Raw genomic sequence first — 17,805 nt, forward strand, 5'->3', positions numbered from 1 at the left:
AAAAAGGTGTGTGATAACTTCTCAAAGAGGGAATTGTTAGTGTTGTGTAGATTTTCTATTTACAGTGTATTACTGCCAATCAGTTGATCTGTGATTCAGAGAGGGCATGTCAACGGCCTTTGGTGTTTTTGCCTGAAAACTTACCATTTCTCCTCTTCGTCATCCTCATTTCAATTCTTCCGCCGTCAAAAAATAAGAGAAATATGACCACAACCCTACAACCTCCTGTTCCCCATTGAAAGAACTGCACAATTATTTTGAAAGTGTTAGAAAAAGTATGAACTCTTAAAAATACACTATGTGTCGGGCCGGATTCTAAAAGAAGATGTTTATTAACTCTTTGACTGCCCTTAGGACTAAGCCTGGAAAAGCTTTCCAAAAATCTACTTCTGAATATTGTCTGGTCACTAGTTCAAATGTTTGATAACCCATGAGTAGGTTTAGGACACTTTTCACCCGGTCCACCAAAACACCCCAAGGACAACTTCCACTCACTTTTGCCCATGGCTTTCTACCTTGCCCAAAGCAGGCCAGGAATGTAAAAACAAAGTTTCTGTTTTTACGGCAAGAGCACATGCCAGTCCCCTGGAGGGCATTGTGGCATATTGCTCAGTCCAGTATGGGATGGAAGCAGCATGGCCTCCCTCACAGGAATTGATAAGGTAGACCTACCACGGTCATCATCCAACCCATACAGGCATGCCTTAGCGTGGCTCCCTTGAGGCTCACAAAATCTCGCTTTGTATCCTGCATAATATCGTTTCTGCCTATCCCTGTATTTGCTTAACTTGCATTTCACCATGCCATTGTTGCCTGTTTTATAACTGTACCCGTCTAGTTAGTCTAATGACCACGTCCTAAACTTGGACATGCTGAGGCTGCTGTTGGCTCTCAACTTAACCATAACAACTGTCTTGTCTACCTTACACCCACAGCACAGTGCCTAAACTACTTACTGTTGTGCCTTATGGTCGCCTCCAGACCACATTTGAATTGTGTTGTGCCTTATGGTCGCCTTCAGACCACATTTGAATTGTGTTGTGCCTTATGGTCGCCTTCAGACCACACTTGAATTGTGATGTGCCTTATGGTCGCCTTCAGACCACATTTGAATTGTGTTGTGCCTTATGGTCGCCTTCAGACCACATTTGAATTGTGTTGTGCCTTATGGTCGCCTTCAGACCACACTTGAATTGTGATGTGCCTTATGGTCACCTTCAGACCACATTTAAAATGTGTTGTGCCTTATGGTCGCCTTCAGACCACACTTAAATTGTGTTGTGCCTTATGGTCGTCTTCAGACCACACTTGAATGGTGTTGTGCCTTATGGTCGCCTTCAGACCACATTTGAATTGTGTTGTGCCTTATGGTCGCCTTCAGACCACATTTAAATTGTGTTGTGCCTTATGGTCACCTTCAGACCACATTTGAATTGTATTGTGCCTTATGGTCGCTCCCAGACCACACTTGAACTGTGTTGTGCCTTATGGTCGCTCCCAGACCACACTTGAACTGTGTTGTGCCTTATGGTCGCTCCCAGACCACACTTGAACTGTGTTGTGCCTTATGGTCGCCTTCAGACCACATTTAAATTGTGCTGTGCCTTATGGTCGCCTTCAGACCACATTTAAATTGTGCTGTGCCTTATGGTCGCCTTCAGACCACATTTGAATTGTGTTGTGCCTTATGGTCGCCTTCAGACCGCATTTAAATTGTGCTGTGGTTTATGGTCACCTTCAGACCACATTTGAATTGTGTTGTGCCTTATGGTCGCCTTCAGACCACATTTGTGCCTTATGGTCGCCTTCAGACCACATTTGAATTGTGTTGTACCTTATGGTCGCTCCTAGACCACACTTGAACTGTGTTGTATCTTATGGTCGCCTTCAGACCACATTTAAATTGTGTTGTGCCCTATGGTCGCCTTCAGACCACATTTAAATTGTGTTGTGCCTTATGGTCACTCCCAAACCACATTTGAATTGTGTTGTGCCTTACGGCTGCTACCAGACCACACTTCAACTGTGTTGTGCCTTATGGTCGCTTTCAGACCACATTTGAATTGTGCTGTGCCCTATGGTCGCCACACACAGCCCTGCCCAGCATACAATCATGCCCATAGCATCCTGCAAGCTCACCGTTGCCACCACCACGCTGCTCACTCTCCTCGCAACACTCACTGCTCTCCAACTCTATACTCCTATCCATCCCCTCCCCATGCATCGTGCTACCCCGGATACCACACAAACCCTGCCACCTCGCACACCCTGTGTTGTAATTATGCATAGACTAGAAAGACTTCGAGCTCGCACACAGACCACAGAACTTAGCACACTACCCCCTCCCACAGAACACAGAAATTATAGGCTGAGTTCCCGTACCACTTCCAAATGCTGCCCCCGCATGGGACACCCACTCTCCTACAGTCCACCACCCACTAACCACGCCACACCCCACAATACCACCTCACATAACATACCGCCACTCACACTTCCACAAACAAACCACGCACACCCCACATCAAATGTGCCCTCCTCAATGTCCGATCTCTCCCAGCTCATGCATCTGATATTCATGACCTCCTAACCAACAATAACATTGACCTAATAGCCATCACTGAAACATGGTTACATGAAGCATCAGGCCCCGCCGTTGCACTTGCACTACAACCTGGCTTCACCAACTCAGACAAGACAGGCCAGATCGAATAGGAGGCGGAGTAGCCCTCATCTACAAGGAGAACCTCCAGCTCTGACCGTCAGTCACCCCTCGATCAACAACTCTGACCTCTTATCGGCCAAACTCACACTGTCACCCAACAGCACCATCAACATTCACCTACTATACTGCACCCCAGGCAATACCCCTGACCCCCAGGATATCATCATTCACATCCTCAGCAATAATATCAAAAGCTCCACCAAAACCCTTCTACTAGGAGACCTCAATCTCAGATTCAACGATACTACGGACAAATCGGCAGTCACTCTCTCCAAGGAACTTAATGACCTGGGCTTCACCCAAAAATTAGAAAGTCCTACTCGCGCCAAAGGCCGCATTCTTGACTGGATTGCAGACCATAACTGCCTCTCCACTATCACCTCCAACTCCTCACTGTCCTGGACTGACCACAACTGCATCGAGTTCTCTATTCCTATCACCAAAAACCACAAAACTCTGACCCCTGCTAGCGCTGCACAAATCAGAAGCTCAAAATAACTCAGAGGATAACTTGTGCCCATACCTTAATACCCCCGAGTTAGCTCCCCCATTCGCTAATGACCCCAATATCCTAGCAGGCATCTACAAAGATGTCATCACCAAAGCTATCAATGAAATAGCACCACTTGAATGGAAAAAAGAGAAAAAATCTCTACACACCAACTCCTGGTTCACTGAAGAAGTGCACTCAATGCGATCCCGCAAAAGAGCAGCACTAAAAAACTGGCAATCTGACCCCTGCACCAGTACCAAAAACAAATTCAATTTAATCTCCCACAAATATAAGACAGCTATCACCGATGCCAAAGCCAACGCTTTCAACACACAAATCTCTAATGCCAAATCACACTCTAAAGAGATCTTTGCCATTTTTAATGAGCTCATCTCCCCCCCAAATACACCGGACGAAATAATCAAAGATGAAGCCTGGTGTACCTGCATTCAAGCTGCCATGCTACACAAAATTGACCTTCTCCAAAAGAAAATCAAAACCACTGCAAAGCACTCCCTCAACAGACAGGAACTAAACATACTAACGCCCCACCCACCTCATCCAAGCCCACCATACCTGACTTCTCCTTCAGAGACGTCACTGAATCAGAAGTTATTAACCTACTAAAAAATCTCAAACCCTCCCCCTGTAAAGGCGATATTTGCCCACCAAAACTCACCAAAGATTGCGCAGACTGCTTTACGCCACTCTTTACACCATTCGTCAATGCGTCCTTTAAAACAGGCATCATCCCAGCTAACCTCAAAGAGGCCTGGGTCCGGCCTCTCCTAAAGAAACCTACTCTCGACCCCTTACAACCAAACAACTACAGACCAATAACCACGGTGCCATTCCTCCTGAAATTACTGGACAAAGCCGCACATTGCCAAATCCAACACTTTCTGGAAACCCACTCCATTCTCGGGACGAGGCAATCAGGCTTCCGGAAAGGACATGGCACAGAAACAGCCCTGGTGGATCTAAAGAGTCAGATCCCCCAAATCATGGACAAAGGCAAGCCTGCTCTCCTTCTCCTTCTAGATCTCTCAGCTGCTTTCGATCTGGTTGATCACAAGACTCTCACCTCACACCTCACACCCTCAGCCAACTTCTCTAAAGAATAAGCTCTCTGGATCACCTCCTTCCTAGAGGGAAGAGCCATGAAAGTATTCTCGGACATCGCCAAAGCCACTCCCACAACAATCCACTGCGGGATCCCTCAGGGATCATGCACTGCACCCACACTCTACAACTTGTTCACCAAGCCCCTCTTTGACAAACTCGACTCATAGGGCATCACATACACAAACTACGCGGACGACACACAAGTACTCCTACCCCTTTCAGGATCATACAACGAAGACGCCAAGGCACTCCACACAATCTACTCCATTATCAAGGCATGGATGGCAGTTAATGGCCTCTGCCTCAATGGAGACCAGACTGAAATCATGATATTAGGTCAACAGAGCACCCTAGACAAACTTGACAAACTGTATGCTAACTTCTCCATTGACAACTCCATCATCTCAGTATCCACAGCCATAAAGACACGGAGTATACCTTGACTCCTCACTATCTATGACTAGACAAGTCAGCGCAATCACTTCCTCATCTGCGCACACCACCAAACACATAAACGCCATCAAGCCTTACCTCTCTAAACCCAACTGCCTCACTATAGCTAGAGCAACCATTGGAGCCAAACTGGACTACTGAAATGCACTCCTAGCAGGCACATCAGCCAGAAACCTAAACATACTACAAGTCACGCAGAAGAAATGCTCTCTGGGCTGCTCTTAGTATCCCAAGAAGAGAGCATATCACCCATGCCAGGCACTCAGCCCAATGGCTCCCGGTCAAAGAGCGGATCACTCTCAAAATCCTCACCCTCACTCACAAATGCCTCTCTCTCTCCGCCCCGTCCTATCTATCAGAAACCATGTTCAAACCATCCTCCTCCCGTCCCACCAGGACTCAATACTCCAACCTACTCTGCATCCCACGCATCAAAAAAGCCAAAGCCGGAGGTCTAAGTTTCCCCTATATTGCAGCCAAGACCTGGAACGCTCTTCCTGCAGACATTAGAGCGGAAAACTCACTCCCTATTTTTCGCAGGAAACTGAAAACCTCATTCCTTGCAAAATAATAGGAAACTCTCAGGAATCCATGTAAATATAGTGCACTGCTAATGTGTACATGTCTACTGTAAATATTCTAATTGTATGTAAATATTGTATCCTTTTTAACTTAGATATTGTCTGTAACAAGCGCCACGATTTTGACCCCAGGCTGACGTGCGCTCTACAAAACTGAATAAATAAATAAAATAACCGCTGGGTGAAGTTGAACCTTTCCCGATGCGTCTCAGGTAAAGGTCAAATGTTCAGGTGACCTCAAAACACCAGTTTTTTTTATTATCCTGGCACCAGTTCATTCAGCACTTTTTAGGATATACAAATAGGTCTAAATAATTATCCCATTTTACCTCTACGGCATGCAAATATATACATTGTAAATTGGGGAATGAGAGGCAATTTGTGTGCCATGTAAGTGCCGAGGACCATGGCCAAAACCTTTTTGGCAGCAACAGCCTGGGCTGCTGGAAGGGGGTAGGCATTCAAAGTGTTAACATTAATTCAGAGCTATGACTTTTTCTATTATAATGACTTGTTAGAAATAGTTGTGTTTCTCTTTCTGAGGAATAAATGGAAATGAAAGCCCTTAAATAAAATAGTTCTTACATCCATGTGTGTCTTTCCATCTACTACAAGATGCTAAAGTTTATTTTTAAAAGTGTTAATACAAATGAGTACCCGGCGAGGGAGAATCAGAATGAAAGAACCATTCTGATCGGCCCTTGCCGGGGCTTTACCCGGCCGGGAATCCCTCGGATTCCTGCCTTTGTCCCCGTCGGGGGCGTGGCAGCACCTCAGCCAATGAGGAGGTTCAAAGCAGGGCCATCCCCGCTCCGAGCCTCCACACGGCTGGAGGCCGCCTTCGTCCCCTGCTGGGGATTCAGGTATCTTTTTTTTTCCTTTCTTTTTTTGTCCTTCCCCTCCCCGCCCTCCCACTTACCTTCAGCCTGATTTGTCCCCGGTGGGGGACGATGGCAGCCTCCAGCCGGTTGGAGACTTGGAGCAGGGCCATCACCGCTCCAAGCCTCCACACGCCTGGAGGCTTCCATCGTCCACAGCCGGGGACCCAGGTACGTTATTTTTTCTTTTTTTTCTTTTTTTTTTTCCCCCACCGTCCCTTCCACCCTGCCAACCCCACTTACCTTCTTCTCTTGCTTTTCGAGAGCAGACGCGCTGGGAACAAAAGTGTTCCCAGCGCGTCCGCTCCCAATGGCCGCCATGGGGCTTCATTCAGGCCTATAACTATGGGCCCCGGGACTCGGTAATGCCGCCGCCGCTCGGGGCATATTGCTTAATTATTTGGGTGAATTTCCAAGATTCACTAAAACAGTGTTTCTTCATTTATAGATGTATAGATTTGTGTGAATTCTTCAAATAACATTATTTAGGTTTGTGTGTGGAAAATAAAAGGGGAATGTCAGGGCATCCCTTACTCCATTTATAATGGGAAACATAATATATTTTTAATGTGCTCCGCAAGGGTCTTTTTCAAAAATAGACTTTTTCTCTGTGATTATTCTTTACTTGCTTCCAAAAGTTGAAGCTTAGTGCTGCTCAAGAGTCTTCAAGCAAAACCAATTGGTCTGACTTTGCAACAGTAGAGGGTAATGGTTTTTGTCACGTGGAGGACAACCGGCTTTACAAAACAATATCTACCTTCTACAATTTTAAAGCTACTCCTGTTGGCTGTGACAAACTCCTCTTCCGTGTTATATCAGAGGACCACAAATCAGTATGTGTTAAAAGAACCATAACCATTAAGATCAAATAAACAAATGTGATTCATAATAATTATTTAATTCATACATTTGCTAAAACCATTATGGGCTTTTATAATAATATACTGACCTCTGATTTAGACATTACTGATAACAACCGTGGAAGCAGGGTTAAGAGAAGTGTGCAAAGTCCGAAAATAAAATTTATGGAGATGTAAGTAATGAATGCAACATCTGAGCTTGAGAAGAAACGGGATATGAGATACATCCAAGGTAAAGTTGCATATCTGAAAAAAAAGAGATAAGACAAAATCAAGATTTAGTTCACCATGTTCTGCTGCAGTTAGGTGCGTGTTTGATGTTAAATCATTCCATAAAAGTACGCAGTCTGTTTTGAGAAACACTAGCAGAGGTTCATAAAAGCAACTCTATATCATGACAGTGATAATGACATCAATAATATTCATTGTTACATGAAACTCCTCTGTTGGCCAGTTTGTGGGCCATATGAGCCGGATTGGTTTGGAAATTCAATAAATGGCCCTGAAATAGGGCAATCAGAGTGGGAGCCACTTGACACCCCCTTTCACCCGCGTTGACAGAGCTGTCATCTTGACACTCCCGGGATTAGAGGAAGCACTGCGCTGAGAGACCTACCAGTGGCCGTGCTGTCAGCATGGGGTGCCCGCTCCCATGATGAGAGGGAGTGCTGCACTGACAGCCTTGTCACTGGAAGGGCCATGCTGAAAGCCATGCCTCCCACCCACACAATTAAGTCTCTCCCAGCCGCACCTGACAGACACAGCCAGAGCACAGAGAATCCTCTGTCCCCCCCGCTCCCTTCCTTACCTTAAGGTGGGGGTCTTCGTGGGGCCACACCTGGCAGACACGGCCTGGCTCCTCCACCACCAACACCACTCACTCACCTTGCCAGGCAGCACCAAGAAGACATATCCCAGCTGAAATATTAGCCTTGCCCCTCCTTCATCATGCTGTGTGTGATTGCTGGGAACTCACCAGTTCCCAGCAACCCCGCCCCTTCTCCCTAAAGGATGATAATAGTGTCATAGACAACATTCTCCGAGTGTACCGGGAATTATGGGCCCATAAACTTAATTAAACACCCTTGCTGCACTCAGGGCTTTAACTCAGTGATCAGGCCCAATAACGTTTGGTACGGACCTCGGACTAGATCTATAAAGCATAATTGTATATTTGGTTAACAAGATGGTATGGTTAAGATTACCTCAAAAAAATAAATTCAGTTAGAAAACGGTGTTAGAAGTACGTTATGGTTGGAGCACAAAACACCACCACCAAACAAATTCACCAGTTCTGGTCATTAAAATCAACCATAACTCAACTGCCTCCATAACTCTGCAACAGACGTGCACTGCTCCTGAAGTTTTGGAAAGCGCCACTTGCCCGTGGCCTTCAGAGCGCACAATGCCAAATGTGTCCATACAAATGTCTTGCCTGCAACAGAGCTCCTACATGGACAGGTGAGGAAAACGAGTAGCACCCCACACTGCGAAGGGACACTTTTTAATTAGTTTGAGGAAACACAAAATAAATCCAAAATAAACCATAAAGAATATTTGAAAAACCCAGTATTCCATGGCCAGCAATACAGCGAGAAGGCAGTGACAGAGTTCTGGCTTAGTTAGGAGGAGTTACGGGGGATGAATTATGATTGCTTTAGGAACCAGAATGGGTGAATTTAGGGATTTTGCTCTTTTGAACTGCAACCATAAGGTGCCTTTAATCAAGATGTTTCAGTGAATTTCAAAGTTTTTTAATTTTGTGCAATCATAACTACAGTAACACTTGGAAGTGCTGTTTGTCTGGTGTATGGCCTGTGTCCCAACTCCTTCTACATAAAGCTCTCCCCTCTAGTCCCTCGCCCTTCACTAAGCTTACCCTCTGCCTCCAATCTCCTTCTTCAGCCACTGTACTCCTTCACCCTACCACTTTCTCTCTTCAAATTCCTTCCTTCCGATTGTGAACCAACCACTGTCCTCCTTCATCCATGCTTCCACATTGACTGATAGGAAGTCTGGGTTTATATAGGGCCTTGCCCACACCTTCCATTCTTCCTTTGGGAAAAGGGGACTCAGGAGTGCAGACTTGATATGCGGTACTTGGGAGTTGTAATTCTCTGTGCCTGTGTGTGTCTCCAGCGTCTGCTTGCCCACAGCCTCAGGAACTTCATCCCTCATCTTTGAGTTTCAAGCTTACACTTCAGTTTGCTGGTACAGGTGATGCTTGGTAGTTCCTTGGCTTAAATGATGCCCCTCGCTTTGTGATTTCAGGAGCCGTTCCTGCACCCGTGCAAGAAGGGTTCAGTGAGCAGACAATGCAGATCTACTGAACAACTGATCCTTGCTTCTCTTTATGTGTCTCTCTTATTTATCCTGTTTGTCCCAGGGGAGCTTGTATGGTGTGGGTAGGTATATTTTGTCTGCCCCTTAAAGGGGCCAGGTCCTATATGTGCATGGGGGAGATCTGGACTGAAGTTACTATAGTCTCCTCAGGGTGGCCACTAAATGTTTTGCCTCAGGCAGGGTGCCTGTTGAGGAAGCATTGCCACCTTGAAGTATATGGGTTTGCCGAGCCCCAGTGCTATGACACTACTGGTGCCCCATGCCAAGCAGGGGACTTAATTGCAGAGGTTTTATGTGAGGAGTTGTATGTTCTAATGGAAGCTCCAGCCCTTTTGATCTCCTTAAATTTAAAACACATGATGTAAGCATGTTGGAAAGACAAGTCAGCCTAATGCCATCATTCATGTTTCATATTACCTCTCACTACAAACTAGTATACTGATCAGTTGTCTGGGCAGTCTCCATGTGATCAAAACAGCCCAAACGGCAAATATGCAGAATAACATGTAAATATGTTTGTACCTGATTAATCCAAGGAGTTTGTTTCACCGCAGTATAAGAAAGACATATTTTCAATTAAATATGACTTGCCAAATGTTTATGATTGGACATCCTTATAACCATGGGCCTCATTTACGAGGTTGCCAGTAAAATCCACCCCTAGGCAGCGGGTTACCGGCAACCCCATAACACTGTTACCACTGCCTGACATCCCAGTGCTACAGGGATACCGCAGCCGGCGGTATGGTTATTTCCCATTCCCATGGAGTCCCATACGACCTGCCAGGATTTCCATTACCCTACCGGCATACTTATAGTTTGGCGGTCTGAAAAGGGTGCTGGTCCGTTGCCACCAGCACTTTTATTTCCAGACCACCAAACTCCTAATGAGTGCCATGACTGTGCTTAGAATACGGCTGACATTTATTTTGGTAGCTCAGTGAAATCTTGGTAAGAATAAGTTGATAATTCTTCAATGGCTTTCAATGAAAGTTGGATGATCATGTACACATTAAGATTTAAGCTCATGATAGAGGTGTCGCAGTTTTTTTAAGGATTTCGTTTTAGGTGTCTATATTAATTATTGTATATTGTATTTATTGTTAGGTGGGACATTGTGAATATGATTATAAGACTTTCTATGTCCAACAATAAACAGTTTCAATTTAATTATTGATTTAAAGACAAGAAGAAGTCATTTGAAGAGGCATCATTGACAAAGGAAGAACCATGTGACTTTGAGTCGTGGAGTAAAGTTAGGCAAACCTCAAACTTGCTCATCATTTTGAACAAGCCGAAAAAAGTATTCACAATTTGTTGGTCTTGCATGTCCTTATGGAACCTCCCAGCAGACTAAAATCATGATCGAATTCTGCAAGGAATTCAGCAAAGGGGCCTAATTTTAAAGGGTCAATCAGAACCAACAAATGACTCAGATGTTGTGGGCCAATAGGAGCCCTCAAATTTCAGAGGACATACAGCTGCATGATAAAAGGTCCAGCTCACTTGCTGGATCTCTCTTGGTTTTGCTTGGCTGTTAGAAGGAGGAATAGGGCATATCCACACTGGCACTGGGGGACAGCAAGACAGCTTTTGCTGTAGCCACTGAGTGCATGTTTTGTCTGTCTATGTAAAATTTCATTCCATGATAGTGACACTTTGTTTTGTGTGGTCCAAATTTGGTGAAAGTCCAGAAAGGCTAACTTTGAGAAACTCAGTAATCTTTTTTTTGCTGCCTTTCCCTTACCTACCTTACTTAGGGCCTCATCACCAGTTGGGCAGTAACGCTGGTGCTAATAGCGCTGGTGCTATCTGCCCTACCGCCAAACCCAGCGCCGGATCACAGGTTTGGCGGATTTGGAAATCCCCATTCCCCATTGTGCCCATTCGGGAATGCCCCATTCCTCAATGGGGAAATTTCGTGCTCATACCGCTGGTGGATTTCACGCCGGCAGTATGAGCACAAATTTTCGGCGGATTTCCACCCAGCTCAGAGCTGGGGAGAAATCCGCCAAAGCCCTGATTTGGCACACCCTTAAATCCGGTGGTAACAGCGCTACTGCCGGATTTAAGGGTTACCGCCAAACTCGTGATGAGGCCCTTAGTCTAAAAAGAAAAAACATGAAAAATGAATACTCATGTGAAAACCTTTTCCTTTGTTCTTCTTTAAATGAGGATGGGGTGGTAGATTTTGGGGTACATGTGGTCATATCTGGACAGCCTGTTGAGATTGCGGCTGAAACCTCATCCTGGGTCATAGATGTAGTAGATTTGGTGAATGATAATGTAGGATAATGGGAAGTGATGGATAGGGACACTGCTTCATTGGTGCATAGGAAACATCTGCCAGCACTATTAATGCTTGACATTTGGGTGCTGGAGCATGGTGGCTTGTGAAGGTGGCCCACTCATTATGCCTGTGTTGGCTCCCTGCTTCCTTCTGGTGGAGATGTTGCTGTGGTAATGTATGGAAGCATCTGTCACTATCCTGTGATCGGATGCAGAAAACCTCTGCCTCCATTGTTATTGTATTTATTGATTTACATTCTGAGAAAAACTATGGTCTTTTATCACCAAAGAACGTACAATAGAAATCAGATTTGACATGAAGCAGTGAACCTCTTACAATGCGGTGAGTCAGAGCCATTCCTACTGGGTTGTGGTGGACTTAGATTAAAGACAATAAAGATTAGGAATTTTTAAGTGAAGGTAGGCAGCACAGCCGGCTATCTTGGGGATGTGACCATGATGGATGATGTTTTAGAGTGAAAACAGAGAAAGTGAGGGACAGAGGTAGGTAAGATAGACGGAAAAAAAAGTTAGCTTGAAGGTAGATGAGATATAGGCTAAGAGGATAACTCAACGGCGATTAGGTAGGCTTTCCATTTGGCTTTGAACAAATTGGTGTGAACTGTTTCTAAGACGTCCAGGGAAGAGAGTTCCATGCAAACGGAGCAAGAAGCGAGAGAGTGAATGCGAGAGGAAGCACAGGGAGGGTGAGGTGTCACAAGGGTAGTTGAGGAAGCAGAAAAGAGATTACGCAAATACTTGTAGAGCTGGTTAGATGAGCACAGATATGGTGGTGCCTTTCCATTGATAGATTTGTGAACCAGGAGAAGAAATGTAAATATGCCCCTATTTTGCATTGTCAGCCATTATGCCTGGTGACAGTAAGAGCCTAGAAACACTTATGTTATGATAAGTCATTTATAACGTGCCAGTACACATCAAGAGGAAGGTGTGAGGGGAGGGAGTTCAACCAGAGTCCTGGAAGTGAAATTAATGATCTTGCAGAGAGGACAGGAAGCATAGAAGATTTTGGAACGGTTGTCAAGTTTAGCAAAGACAAGGATGGTAAGGAGGTGCTTGGCAAGGTTGAATGATGGAGGTGCCTGATTTTCCTAATATGTAGAAGGTTGAGGCGAGCTGCCATTGCAGTTTTGGAGATGAAAGTAGAGCAGGTGTGAGAAGAGTCATATATAACACAGATATTTCTAGCTGAAGAGGAATAGGGGAGAGTGTCAGGTGGGAACTGGAGAGGAGGAGATGGGAGAGGAGAAGGCCACATCTGGTTTGGAAGAGTTTAACATCAAATAGTGCAAGGCCATCAATTTTTAATAGCAGAGAGATAGTTGGACATTTTGATAGAGAGATCAGCAGAAAGTTCAGGAGAAATTAAGATTTGTGTGTCATCCACAAAGAGTTTGCACGAAAACCCAAAAGAGGAAATTAGTGCCCGGAGGACCATAGGTGCACAGTGTAAAGATGAGAGGACCGCAGTCAGAGCCTTTGTGGAAGATCAAAATTTAGAGGAGTGAGTTGAGAGGTTGTTCCAGGAGATAGACAGGTGCAAGATAGGATTCAATTCAGGCAAGGGCTTGATCGCAAATCCCAAGAAGAGAGAGAATATTAAGTAGAACAGAGTGACAGGTCAAGGAGAATTAGGATAGAGGATATGTTGGAATGCTTAGCAGAGGCAATGAAGTTGGAGGCATTCATGAGAGCAGTTTCTGGGGAGTGACATGAGCAGAAACCTGCTTGTAGGGGGTCTCAAAGGTTGTGGATGTCTCATAAATTGGTAAGACAGATGAACACAAACCTTTCCAGCACCTTAGAATAGTGCGGATGTAGACACACAGGGCAAATGTTTGCAGGCAGTTTTGGGTGCATGCTTTTTTAGGAGAGGGATGACAATGGTCATTTTGAAAATGGAGAGAAAGCAAGCAGAGTTGAAGGACAGGCTGAAGAGTTCAGCATGGTGCAAGCCATTAAAGGTACAATAGGCCTGACTAGCTGAGGAGCATGAGCTGATGGGGCACAAGAGGGGTCAGCCTTCATTGGTGAGATAGGACTTCTTCAGTATTAGTGTGACTAAAGTGGGATATAGAGGCATAGGATGATGGTAGTATAGGTGGAGTGTAGAATGCAGGAGGATATAGTTTTAGGCAGGTCAGGAGAGAGTCTGTAATTTTCTAATATTCAGCTAGGACATTAGCTGTGAGAGTGGAGTTGTTAGTCATAGATGTATGTATGGAAAGTGAGGAGTGAATTGTGAGTGCCCTGTAGCCGGTGGGGATGGGTGGCGTGGGAGTCAATATGAGTGAGGTCTTGAGAGAGTTCTGGGCTGAGAGGTAGAGTTGCAGGTCCTCATGCAAGTAGATATGCCTCCACTTGCGGATCAGCTGAACCATGTCTGTGCGGAAACATCGTATGAATGATATGATATGGCATTTATAACGCACCTATTCACAAGTGTTTCAAGGCATGACGAGGCAAGAGAGGGGGAACAGAGGAAAGGCAACGATCTTACTAGGCCAGGTGACATTGAGATCGCACAAGTGCAGGGGAGGGGGAAAGGGACAAGTGCAAGGTGGAAGGGGAATGGGTTGACCCATGGTTTACTAAGCTGAGACTTAGAAGTGAAAGTAAACAGTGGGAAGTGAGAGGAGAATGAGTCATATAGTAGGGATTGGAAGCTGGAGTCAGTGATAGTCAAAGAGGCACCAGATGTGAAGGAGCAGAGTGATAACTGTAGGTCAGAGAGAAAAGGAGGAATGGCAGACAGTTTACATTTCCTTTTAGTAATAGGTTATACAAGTAGTGAGAAGAGGTCAGAGAGTGGAAAGAAGATGGTGGTGGAAACAATGGAAGGATCAGGTAGGCATAGCGTGGTAGCAGTATTAGTGGCTGAGAGAGAGGAGCAGATGAATAACGAATACCTCCAGTCTAGGTTTGTAGGTTATTGAAAGAGTAAAAGGCGAAGAAAAGACTGAAGTTCAGATTTCTGAGAAGTGGTTGGAGAGGGAAGAGTAAAGTCACCTCAGAGAATGAGGTGATGTTTATTGGCAAGAGAATCTAGGAATAGTCCTAGTTCGTCAAAGAATGGTCCAGGACGGCGATAGATGGAGATGATGTGAACCAGGTGAGGCAGAGCAATAGGTGCAAGAGAGATGAAGTAGTGGGTTTCGAGAAGTGGGTTTTATGATAGGGATAGGAAAGGAAGAACTTGTAGTGTGATTGGAGGAAGCATAGGGAGAGGTGATTAGGAGGAGCAGCAGAAGCAAACGCATTATAGGTAAGAACTGCAGTGTGGAGAAACAGCACATTAGTTTGCAACTGAGGACTACCTCACAAGTGGAGCAAGTAGAAAGGCACAGGCAAAGGCTCATAACCGTAGAGGCAAAGAAGCTGATCAATGGCTGGTCTTCGCCCTTTATTGTTCAGCGGGAGGAATGTTGAGTCGTATGAGCTGGAGGACAGTACAGACCAAGATGTTCCTAGAGATGCACACCTGCATGCCCCTCACCCGAACATCCCCTCTATGAGGAAAGGAGGAGGAAGCATATGTAACCTATATGAAACATGATGCAGTGTTCCCTATTTTGATATGTAGATGCCCCCATGCATGGCATCCATCTCTCTCTCCACTCTCCTGTTTGCAACCTAAAATCTAGTACCATCCACAATCACTACATCCTGGGCCCACCATGTGCATTCTTCCTTATGCTCCTCCTTACCCCACCCCCATCCTTTCAATACCCAAAACCTGACATTGGAAAAACCACCAACATGTTTACATTAAAGTCAGCCTTCAAACTCAATCTATTACACTTGGAAGTGGCTCCCACACTTCCTCAGCACATTCTTGCTCTCCTCCTGCCCCGCTCCCTAAATGGCACAGTTTATGCATTTATGTTGACACTTCCCACCAAAATACTTCTCTTTGTTACCCTTTTTGTCTGGCCTCTGACCCCAGTTCATGTCGACGCCATAACCTATCATCATCCGGTTCATAATCCATTGATAAAGGTTTGATTGGAGGGCGGGAAAATACCACGTTCTCAATAAATGCAAACAGAAATATAAATCTTTTAGTGAGACCCGATTAGTTGAGTCTGCAACTGTTGCTTAACAGGGAAACCCCAACACAAAAGGGATTTCTCCATGAACACGTGGCAAGATATGCCTAAACATGAGAACATAGCCTTCTGTTACTACAGAAAGGAAGAAAACCAATAGGGTGGAGATGACAAATATGAATTAAGACAGAAAATTGGCCTCATGTCATAAATGTAGAAACAGATCCCTGAAGGAGATTAACAGGAACAAGAAAAAAGAGAAAATAAGTAATAATGATATTACATTTATATAACCTTGTAGTCCGAGGGAGGGGTCACTGGGAAGGGCCATTATCCAAAGCAATAATGACTCCTCCTGAGGTCTATAAGGCTATTAGCAAATAGTGGTAATAGCAATACATGTTTTGGAGTTTTGGTGGAGAAGGAAAAATGGTACTTTAGTAGTGAATAAAGTAAATAGACAAATTGAGTTAGAAAATAAATTAAATGTGCTTTTATTTTGTAGTACTTAAATAATAATTATTACTTGCAAACTTGTTAAACTGGAGCAGGTTTAACATGAGCATCATGAGCTGTCACGTAAAAGTAAACTGTTATTCTATAAGAAAGTGAAATCATGTTCCCATGTTTTAGCTTCTTCTTTGGTGTGTTAAGAAGGACGTTGCAAGGAAACAAAATGACTCTTTTAGAGGAAGTGCCTTGTTCAAAATAATATTGCCTGGAAAATGCATTGTTGTTTCCCTGTTTACTTTTGAAAACAACATATTTAGAATGTAGTCAATAATAGTGGTTTTTGACTGCACTCTAAAGATTCTGATTTGCTCAGAGGAGGTCAATAACAATTTCCATTTGCTAATAGAGCATGTGGGATATATATAAAATTATATAATATGATATGGCATTTATAACGCGCCTATACACAGATTTTTCAAGGCGCGACGAGGCAAGGGGGTAACAAAAGGGACGACAGACAACGATCCTACTAGGCCCGGTGTCATTCAGATTGCGCAAGTGCATGGGAGGGGGGAAAGGGGAAAAGTGCGAGGGGGAAGGGAGAAGGGAAGTGCCATACAAGGGGTAGTAGAATACATAAGCTAAAAGTGCTGGTAGGGGGAATGTAGGCAGACAGAAACCGCCCCTAGGTGCGAGGGTTGCCAGGGAGGCAGTGCAGGTGTGCAGATGGCAGTGCTTGCACCTGAAATCAGACAGGGTGGCCAGATAGATTTGACCAGTGCAGTTTTTAGCCAGGAATTCAGCAGGGGAGAGAGGGAGAGAAAGCAGAAGCAAAAGGAAGGTTTTGAGGTGCTTCCGGAGCCGGAGATGGTTCTCCTTAAGTTTCAGGGAGGCAGGAAGGCTGTTCCAGAGGGAGGCCCCTGCCGAAGAGAGAGATCTACCACCAACTTGTTGCTTAGAGAAGCGACTGACCCTGAGGGAGTTGGAGGCAGATGAGCGAAGAGCTTGAGAAGGAAGATATTTGGGAAGAGAGAGTTGAAGGTATTTCGGCCCCAGGCCCCAGTAGGCCTTATGGACAATGCAGAGGGGTTTGAACTTAATCCTCGCAGCCACTGGGAGCCAGTGTAGAGATTTCAGTCCTGGAGAGATACGACTATAGCACTGTGCCACTAAGTACTAATGCTCAAATTAAATGGTGTTTTTTTTGATTGAGCAAGTTACGTTTTAAAAATTGGTGTTATATGCTAAAATTCACTTAATACTAACATCACTAAATTAAAGCCAAAGGCTCGGGACATGTTTAAGCACTTGGTTGATAATGACATAAATTAATAGCAATTGGATTAATGCATTTAAATGAAGGTGTTACATGATTAATATTAAGATGCAATGTATGCATTGATGATGTAAGCAAGGGTCTTTGTGTAGATTGCAAGTAGATTGATATGTGTTATGTTTCACATCGATAGGGTGTTAAGGGGAGAAGTCCTTATTTGGATATAGACAGCGAATTGCAACTTAAAATGCAGTATACCTAG

General features: G+C 44.7%; 1 protein-coding gene across 1 annotated transcript in view; it reads right to left on the bottom strand.

Moving 5' to 3' along the window:
• ABCA13 (ATP binding cassette subfamily A member 13) overlaps positions 1-17,805 on the bottom strand; it is a 2,251,223-nt gene that overhangs the window by 811,815 nt on the left and 1,421,603 nt on the right. Inside the window, exon 38 of the mRNA XM_069613428.1 lies at positions 7,202-7,358. Coding sequence (XP_069469529.1) covers positions 7,202-7,358 — 157 coding nt within the window. The remainder of the gene's footprint in view (positions 1-7,201; positions 7,359-17,805) is intronic.

The sequence above is a fragment of the Ambystoma mexicanum genome, chromosome 5p (genome assembly GCF_040938575.1).
Source record: "Ambystoma mexicanum isolate Mex_15411 chromosome 5p, UKY_AmexF1_1, whole genome shotgun sequence".
NCBI lineage: Eukaryota > Metazoa > Chordata > Amphibia > Caudata > Ambystomatidae > Ambystoma > Ambystoma mexicanum.